This window comes from Trifolium pratense, linkage group LG5 (genome assembly GCF_020283565.1).
Source record: "Trifolium pratense cultivar HEN17-A07 linkage group LG5, ARS_RC_1.1, whole genome shotgun sequence".
Lineage (NCBI taxonomy): Eukaryota > Viridiplantae > Streptophyta > Magnoliopsida > Fabales > Fabaceae > Trifolium > Trifolium pratense.
Window position 1 is genome coordinate 6,227,851 of NC_060063.1, and position 10,482 is coordinate 6,238,332.

At 29.4% G+C, this 10,482-nt stretch overlaps 1 protein-coding gene across 1 annotated transcript; it reads right to left on the reverse strand.

Moving 5' to 3' along the window:
* Positions 1-4,139: 4,139 nt before the first annotated feature.
* On the reverse strand, positions 4,140-6,740 carry LOC123885940 (WUSCHEL-related homeobox 11-like). Its single transcript, XM_045935274.1, has 3 exons — positions 6,098-6,740; positions 4,397-4,596; positions 4,140-4,163 (listed from the first exon to the last, which is right to left on the reverse strand). Exons 1-3 carry the CDS (start codon positions 6,738-6,740, stop codon positions 4,140-4,142), a joined length of 867 nt encoding a protein of 288 aa, XP_045791230.1.
* Positions 6,741-10,482: the final 3,742 nt, after the last annotated feature.

The window sequence follows — 10,482 nt, forward strand, 5'->3', positions numbered from 1 at the left end:
TTTGCATTTTAATTATTAATCCTAAATTAATTTAATTGTTTTGTCGAGATTGAAACAATTCCTGTGGATACGAACTTTGATTTTATTACTTGACGATAATTTAGTACACTTGTTAAATCTCTATCAACGTGAAATCAATGACTTTAAGAAAGGGTTTATTCATTCAACTTATGCAAAGTGTTTATTAATATTATCCATTATTTCAAACATAATTAGTTTATACATCAGATTATTATTCCTACACTTTGATCTGATTAGCCTATTTGTTAGTTCATTTACTGTTTATTAGTCTTAATTTTATTTTATTGAATTTTATGGTTTTAATTTCACTGAAGCATGAATCTCATCAGTTTAGTGCTGGACAAAAAGTCTCCTTACATAATTGTTGTTCATGGTCAAACAGGAGAAATATTTATAAGCTTAAAAAAATACATAAATCTCTACTAACTAGGATAAACATTGTTTACATAAATCCAACTCATATTTGTAACCTTTCAATTTGAGCGGAAATGTGAGAAGAGAGAAAAAGTTGAACATGGACTCTCGTGAACATCTGTTGTACTTGCTAATATTGACGTCTCTTGGACTAAGCGCTGATCACTTTATTACTTGGTAGCGATTCTATATACTTGCAGAGTTACCGTACTAATCATGGTTTGAGTTTATCAACTTCCATTACTTGGTCCGCCTCTCCATTGTTTATTGATGCTTGTTTGAACTCCAACAAATTAGGAATGCCTAGTTTTAAACTATGTTCCTTTTAATGGAGTTTTGGTTTGGTCCCCTCCATTTGTACCGTTTTTTCTCTTATATATTATATATTTTGTGATCGTTAGCACTTTGCTACCATAAAAAAAAAAATACATTAGACAAACCTTATAATATAATAATAATAATAATAATAATAATATTAAAAGAGAAAATTATATAATATTTTATTAATTGTAATGGTCTCTGGACTATTTTTAGATGTTCATACATTTTTAGACATAACATGCCTTTTAAAACCTCTTCTCCTCTTATGATAATCGATCTCATCCGACAGTTAACTATATCACAATTTCCAAAAGAAGTAACCTACAATTATTTACTTGTTAGTTCTTTTGTCACCAATCAATAGTACATCAAATTGAAGTTAAGTCAACAAACACAATCCTTTAAAGAGGGAACGGTAATTATCATTCCATATAATTATATTCTACTATATAATGGTATAATACTCTCTTTTATTTATACATATACAAAATGATGAACCCATCATAAATTCACACTCATATAAGTGAGGGAATTAGTGTTCAAACTCCGACTACGGCATCCGACCTAACAATTTTGTCATGATATGAATTACGCTCTTTATTTTACAGTAATTGTTGTATTAAACCACTTCACATCTATTACTTTTAAAAAATATTAGAGATAAAGATAATAGTAATTTTATTATAAATTTTCGTTATATTAATCATGGATGCATTTTTATCTTGGAAGTGATTGTTAGCTAAAAAGATTAATTCGCCTTATTTATTTTATGAATGATGTGTTAATCCTTTGAATTGTATAACTAGAAAGTTATTAGGGTGGGTGTATTGTTAGGCCCTTGTTGTGGTTTTTTCCCCACTTTTTGTTCTCTTTGGTGATTTGGGTGAGTACTACATGTTCTTGTCTTGTCTTTATGGACGAGTACCTCTTGTACTTTTTCCAATTTTTAAATTACTTATATATTTGCCGTTAAAAAAAAAATATAAAGCATTGTTAGAAATAATATAAAACCATTGATATGGCTCTATCCTAACACCTTAAGGTTTTGGGATAATCGGTTATTTGACATGGTATCAAAGCCTCTATGACTAAGTGGTCTAGAGTTCGATCCCCGCTCCCCTCACTTTCTAATTAAAAAAGTGGAATTTAAGCATATGGTAGGTGGGCCTATGCATTATCCACGCTTCAAGCCCAAGTGGGCTCTTGCGTGAGGGGGCGTGTTAGAAATAATATAAAACCATTGATATGGCTCTATCCTAACACCTTAAGGTTTTGGGATAATCGGTTATTTGACAAGCATGCATAAAATAATAACTTGGAGTGGTGGACATTAGTGTTAATATCTTATTATATATGTAGGAGTTAAAGATTCAAGCCATGGTTATACCTTAAGACCCGATAACAAAAAAAAGGTACAATTGAAAAAATTATTTAAAAGCATATTGAAAATCTAAAGTAGTGATTATTTTTGCAACAATTTGTATGATTAATTAAATTTAACACTTATTAAGAGACAAGTAATACTCCGTCTCCCTTTTAAAATGTTTAAATTTGTCCGTAATTTTGAGATGGAAGAAGTGTATTATTGTAAGTTATGATCTTTATAAGATTAAAAATTCTTTAAGAAGATTCAATTGGTCATTTCTTAAGAGGCATATAGCCCAAAATTTCCCCTATATTGCTCCTCGAAAATTTAATATTAATAGATATGTAGAAGATGAAGAATGATAGTCAAAATGGAGTTAGATATGTTTCCAACCAGCAGCCTCAATTCCAATATTCAATTTCACCTTTGTTTGTTAATTTCCCGACCCACCTTTCTTTGTCCCTCTTCTTAGTTACTATCATAAAGAATGAAAAGTAATATTTCAATGTGATCTTTATCATAGTTACTATCACCAAATTGGGGTACATGTATATTGTTATATATCTTTATTATAGGCTAAATTTGACTAGCTATGATCATTTATCGTAATTGTTTAGGTCAAATTAGCCATTTAATTTAGTTTTAGTTAAGTTATTAAAATGTCATCAATGTTTGAATTAATCTCATTTTTCATCTTTTCTCCGTTTACAAATGTCTTACGTGCCTGCCTAAATTTGGTACAATATTAAAAATTGTTTGGTAGCCAACTACAGTGCCTATAGTAGATAAGGAGTTAACATACCCTACAAATATTTGGGTTTAATTAATTATTGATATTAACATGAAGGCTATTTTGATCGGCTAAAAAATAGGAAATTAGATAACTTTTGTTATACCATGTTTGATTTAGAAACTAATTATGGGACTAAAAAAATTAAATAGTAAGAGACAGGACCAAAACAAGAATTTGTGTGCTTCACTGAAGCACACAACTACAAAAAATACAAAATACTCATTTTATTTTTTAATATAAAAAATATTATCTATCTCCAATACATTTTTGTCCTGTTCTATACTATTTTATTTTGTCCTGTAGTGTTATGTCCAATACTTACTGTTTTACGAATTAAACGCACCATATAAGTCCATTTGTTAAGATTCATCAAACCTTAAAATCTACCATTGATGAGCTTTTGAAATGCAACATACTTAGAATTTGGTAATTTTTTTTAAAAAAAATATAATGCAATTTTTTGTTATGGGTTGGCAGTACTCTTTGTACTTTAAAAACAATTTGCTTATCTAAACAAAAAGTGTTTTACATGAACTTTTTTTGCTTACATGTCTAGCTAGTGAGATTGTCCTCTTCATGTCCAGTTGAACCTTTCAATTTGTGATAGAAGTAAACTTTTCTAGAGCAAATTAAAAAGCTATGAGGGAAATGAATTTTGACACACATTAGGGTTTGTATTTGGGCTTTTATTTTAATGAAAAAATATCTTAGAAAAACAAATAGTACAAAGAGTATTACGAGAGTAATTTTGTTAGTAACTTTGTAGCTAGACTCTTTTTTTTAAGTGTGTATAAACGAGGAATTTAATCTTAATTCAAACTCCGTCTTTTGCGCATGTCTATCAACTGAATTATACTCGCATGATGTTGGGCACGTTGATGTAGGACTAGTCCATATAGGTTGATAGTTTCATGCCATCTTTGTTAATTTTGATTAAAATTTAACTAATTCATTCAAATTGAGAGGCCTACTCATTAAGTGAGTGACATTGAGCAATACATGAAAATATACTTTCCACAACTTGCTATTTTCATTTAAATTTATAATATAATTGTTAAATAAATATGGATGTACTTCTGTAATCACATATATAATAGATCTCTCATATTTGAACCACATATCCAACATTAAGAGAATGAAGAAAAAAAGATAGAAGGTAATTAATATATAAAAGAAACATATAAATCTTCCATTTGTTCATTGTTGTGCTACTTGTTCAGTTGTTCATGCTTGGGTTTGCTTTGAAACCTGAAACAAAAAGAGAGGACAAAATTCAATTCTACACGATGACACCGACTCATATTTTGAATGGTATTCTAAAAGCTTATTCAGTGAGGTCAGCATTAGTTTCATTATCAGCGTCATTTAAAAAAAAATTGTAATAAAAAGAATAACTCTTTTAAAAATAATTTAGCATAGAAAAATATTTAAACATAACATATAATAAAAAAATATATATATGCAAAGTGTTAATTAACTACCAGATAGTAGCTTTCACCATTCTGCAGGCTCTGCATCAAGAAACCAAAGTCATTGGTTGGAACTAAGACTCCAGAAGAATGAACTAACATAACATTTTCACCGAACATTGATTTCATGTCAATTGCACCCCTTGGAACTTCGGTTGCAACCCCATTGATGAGCACTGTGATCAAACTTGAAACATTGCTCCCCCCAAATCCTATTAAAGCATCAATCAATTATTATAATCACAAATTAAACCATGTAAGTAACCTCCTCAAAATGGATGGGGTAGGTAGTACAACTGGTTTGAGTTAAGAGTAAAAGGTTCTGAGTTTAAGTCTTGACGATGTGAAAAAACTAACATTAACAACTAATTACTAACTTCGGACATTTAAAAAGATAAAAAAATACCCTCCTCAAAATTAACTATAATTGCAAATGTAATTTATTTGTTGTAGTGCAAATGTGCAATTTGAAACTTTGTAAGTAATTTAGAAATATGATTGAATTAGATAAATTTGTTACATGTAAGTAACCTCCTCTTAATTTGCTGGAATGGAAGTGTGGTTCCTTTTGTCATGCCTTGCCTTGGGAAGCCAAATTGAAGGGCACAGAATTTCATAGCAAAAATAAGTCAAAAAATAAGGAAAAAACATTTTTTTCATTAACATACTAAAATATGGACAATATAATGTTTGAATTTAAAAGACTGGCATAATATAAATAATCTAACAGCAATGCTATATGTCTCGAAGACAATTGCCCACAAATTTTGCAGAACACTATACTTGACAGGTTTAAAAGATACACATCAATCGTATAAAATTAATTTTACAATGATAATCAAAAAAATGGAGCGGAGTAGGGTGGCGTGGCTGAATAAACCACATTTTGTTATGCAAAACTAAAGACCCTCATTCGAAATAGAGTGATCGATTGAGTGGACTTGTCAACGAACTCGGTCAAGCGGTGGAGGAATTCTTTCATAAAATAAATAAGAAAAATGAAACTTCAATTAAAAAGAGTGAAGACATTCTTGACAAAAAATAAAAAAGTTAAGCCCCTTCTTTTGAGAAAAATAATCTAGGGTTTAGAAATTTTGATAATTAAGGAACAAATTTTGGATGAAACTTAGAAAAGAATATGATGAGAAAATCAAAAGGAAGAAGAGAAACTAAAACAAGAAAAGTGAACTAATGTTTAATCTGAAAAAGAAAAAAGTACAACTCTTTTCATTTAATCCCATGAACAGTCAAATCATAAAAGGCATTCTACTTTATTAATTCTTCCATCACTATCAAAGATTTTTTTTTTTTTGAAACACATCACTATCAAAGATTTAAAACTAACTGTAAACCAAAATTAAAAAATTCATTAAAAATATTTCAATCTGAATCAACTACAACTCTCGTCAAAGGATTTAATAAAAGTTCTAACTTGTTTTAGAGTTTATTATAATAATAAGTCTAAGCCTAAACAAAAAAATAATAATATATATAAAAGAGACTAATATCAAGACATAAGTATTAAATTAATTTATGTTTAGAAAAGTAATAAGGTTTCTAGTACTATTTTTTTTCCCTTAAAACGGGTTTAAGCTTTATCTTGAAAAAAAGGTATGAAAAGCTGAATGGAAGTTGAAAAAAAGGTACTATTTTTTTTTCCAAAAAATATGAGAAATATAACTCATCCAAGGAAAATATTAATCACATATATACCTGAATGGAAGTTGAAATTTGAAGCATGATTTGAAGGGTACAAAGCTGATGAAGCAGCTGAGGTATGATCAGTTTCAGAGAAATTAATTGGAGTAGAACCTAAGAACAAACCCCCAAACCCTTCATCTCCGCCACCACCAACACGGACGCCGAGACCAACTCCAAGACCACATGATGAAGAAGAACCAGAAAAGTTATTATTATATGATGAATTACAAGATGAAGAATTCATAGTGAAATTAGACGAACCACCAAAACCAATTGCAGCACCAAGAGACAAACTGTTAGCACTATTGGTGCTGCAGTGGTATTGGTGGTATGGATTTGCACTGCCACCGCTTAGTTGAGCGGCGGCTTGCATCTGCCTTTGACGGCGACGAGAACGAGATCGGCGATTTTGAAACCAATAAAAAACATTAGCATCACCAACAGAACCAAATTTCTCAAGAAGTTTTCTTATTCTAATGGTTTCATCTTTTGGTGGATTAACCATTCCACTATTGAAAATGGATTCAAGTATAAGGATTTGTTCAGGTTTTGGTGTCCATCTTGATCTCACAGTTTCACTCCTTTCAATGTTGTTTGGATTATTAGTATTGGAACTTTGACACTGAACATGTTGCTTTTGTTGTTGATCTTCCATTTCAATGTGGAAGAAAGAAAATTAGAAAAAAAAGAAAGGTTTGTTTTTTATTTCCTTTGAAGATTATGATGAAATCTAGGTAGGTAAAATATAAATATATATTGATATTGATGATGTGAGAGATGTGAATAAATTACACTGTTTTTGGTTGTTTTTATATAAATGTTGAGTACGTATATTACTTAAATATCCTTCTTGTTTTTATTCATTTCTCATGTCATGCATTGCACCATTTTTTATTTAGGTTCTGATCAATATGTCAAAAAGTCTGCAGGATTCTAGATTACACTCATTATAATATTTAGTTCTCATTCCATTAACAAATAAATTAATCTGTGTTTGGACGTATAGTGAGTTAATGATAAAATATTATAGAGATGTACTTTTACATTCTACATTCTTTTACCTTATGGAGCTGTTTTTGGATTCTGATAAGTTGACCATTTTTAGTTCCTGATTGAAAGTTAGTGTCTAGTGACAGCTTTCTAGTCCGACTTGGTTGCTTCGAGCCGGGTTTTGCGAGTAGGAGATAGACCTCGATTAGGTGGCTTGGAAGCTGGGGGTGCCTGCCTATCATATGAGACCTTGCTTTTAGGTGAGTTTTGTTTGTGTTTATCTTTGGTGTTCTAAATATATACAACACCTCTGTTATATAGTTCTTTTTTTACCGATATTTGTTCGTCTTTTGCAAAGATTTGGTTAAAAATATATTTATCGTTAAAAAAAAACTATAAAGACATAGTAACCCGGATGAGTTATCCTGTTGCTATTGTTGTGTGAAATTATGTTAAATTTTGACAAACTATATATATATAGAATGAAACTAATATGCCAACTATATAAAATCATTTTAAATTTATACAAACATATAAAATTTGGTCTCTAAGTTTATTCTATAAGTACTAATTCAAAGATTCTTAAAGTACATTGTTGAGAGATTGTTAAAAGTAATTTTTTTAATTAAATTTGACATAAATTAGGATTTGAGGTTCATAGTTTTTTTTGTGAGAATTTAAATGAGCATGGCTGAAATTGTCTGATGCAACTCCTAATGCAGTTACGATGCAATCGTAGAGTGAATTAAAATTACAATGCAATTGTAGTACGATACGATTGCAGAGACTACCACATAAAAAATACTATAGTTGCAATTGCGAATGCGGACCGTAATTTAAAACCTTGCAGTAATATATGCAACCTAAAGATATTTAATATTTTGGCATACTTGTTTGAACCTGCAATTTCGTGTCAAAAATAATATTTTTTAAGCTTTGCGTTTGTAACAATTAGATTCTTTAAATAATTTTTAGGTTTATTAATTTTCTAAATGATTGTACATGAAAAAAAAATATGTTTAATTAATATTTAATTTTTTCAAGTAAGATGACAGAGATTATATTAAAATTGAAAGAAAAAATAATAAGCTATAATTAAGCTCATAATAAGCTACTTGAAATAACGTTTGAAAAATAAACTTAGCAAAATGAGCTTATAAACCGTAAGCTATAAGCTAGTTTATGTGTCTTCACAAACAGAACCTAGCGCAAATTTGATTTATGAGATCCCTAAAATGTGAAACTAGCTATATAGATTTTACAAGCAAGTGAATATGATGATACATATATGCATAAAAAGGTCGGTAGAAGTAAAGTAGAAAGAAAAACTAATGAAAGAAAGTAATTGAAAAAGCAGAACATTCCAAAGGGTTAGTCAAGAAACCTTGCAATAATTTTTTCAGTTTCTATGCTTGTGAGCAATCCACTTTTCTCTCATCTTTTTCATTTATCAGTCCTTTATAGATAAAAGTAGGACTGATCGAACTAACTTAAAAATAGTTCGAAATTTGATTCGCTAGTTCTTAGAACGGGCAAAATTAGATGGCTTTTTTGGTGGATCTGATGTAGTCGGTGATGATGAAGGTGAGTTTAAGTACGGCATAAAAGGAGATATACAAGAATGTTAGTACTTCAACACTCAAAAAATATATCGCGATACAATATAAATTCAAAATTACTAATACCTTGTTCTAAAAAAAATTACTAATAAAAAGTTGAATTTGCAAACACAACAAAGACACACAATTATCCGACATACCTTAACAAATATCTTGTGTTTTTTGTGTGTTTATCGTTTATTTACTATTTCAAAATTGATCATTGTTTTAACAATCCATGCTTTTTTCATAATTGATCGTTGATTTTTAGTGACAGTTTTGTCAACCACCTCAAGTAAACTTTTTTAAGAACTCAAAGTGAAAGAACCAAGCCGATGATGATGGTGGTTCAAGTACCGCGAAAAAGGGTACATGTAAGAATGTTAGTACTCCGACGTTCAAAAAGTATATCGCGATATAATAAAAATTTAAAATTACTAATGTATCTTGTGTTTTTTGGGTGTTTATCGTTTATTTACTATTTCAAAATTGATCGTTGTTTTAACAATCCTTGCTTTTTTCAAAATTGATTGTTGATTTTTAGTGATAATTTTATTGACCATTACAAGTAAACGTTTTTAAAAACTCAATGAAAGAATCATATTACTTTGAAAACTATTGAAAGTTCCTAATTTTTTCGGAAAACTTTTTTAAGTTTTTTGATTTGTAATTGAGTTGTCAATGTAAATTTACAACTTGTCGTTTTAAATTTTAGGAGATCGTTTTTGAAGCATTCAAGTTTAAAATTTTATAGGGATGAAGTCAAATAATAAATAAATAAAATTGAAAAAATTTGATTTGTAAGGATGGAGATATAATTGTAGGTGTGGGAGAATTTTTTTTCTAACTCTTATTATTTATATAGACAACATGGTACTCACCTAATTAGTCTATTAAAGTTGTGGTATTGGGCTTATATATTGGATAACAAAGTGTGTTATTATTTTTAGTTAATTAGTCTAATGGTTTAGAAAAATCAACTCTTTAAATAAATACGTGTGAAATTTCAAATTGTAACCTTGACTTCTCCATATATAATACGATGTCTTTACCAATTGAATTAAGTTCACGAGCGTCACAAGATATTTGTATTGTATAACAAAATTGTAATGTATTCAAGAATTGATTTAAAAAAATATTAAATATTTTTTTATGGACCAAAGGTGTGCTCCGTCTGGTGACTTAGAAAGAAATGGGTTTGCACTTTGAAGTGATGAGGTCGCAATGAAGGAAGGAAGTAGAGCTCCTATTGACTAAAGGTTGGTTCTTCGCGCCCCTATTTAATGTCGGGAGATGATGAGGCATCTTGGATTGATTTATACCATCAACTTTACTCTTTTTTTTAACAGATCGATAAGATATTTCGTTTCTAAGTTTCCGGACTTGCCCTTCGCATGATTCTATCATAAAATGCTCATAGACTCGTTCAGATAAGGGAAAACTCCAGAGATTGCTTCAAAGTAAGATCCTTGCGTTGACCCTTTCCTGATTTGGAAAAATAAATGTCTTTTCCTGTTTGAAAGGGTAGTTTTAAAAAAGTTTTAAGCTTTAAAATAATCGTAACAAAAAAAGTAGCTCTCTCTCTCTCTCTCTCTCTCTCTCTATATATATATATATATATATATATATATATATATATATCAAGGTTCATAGTTCAAGTCCTTACAAGGAGAAAAATTAATATTATATTAAAATATACTAACTACTAACTATTTGCCATTAAAAAAAATATCAAACCTCTAACTTCAAATAAAAATATGTGACGCGTTTTTTATACTTTATGGGCCTGTTTGTTATAGATTTTCTAAA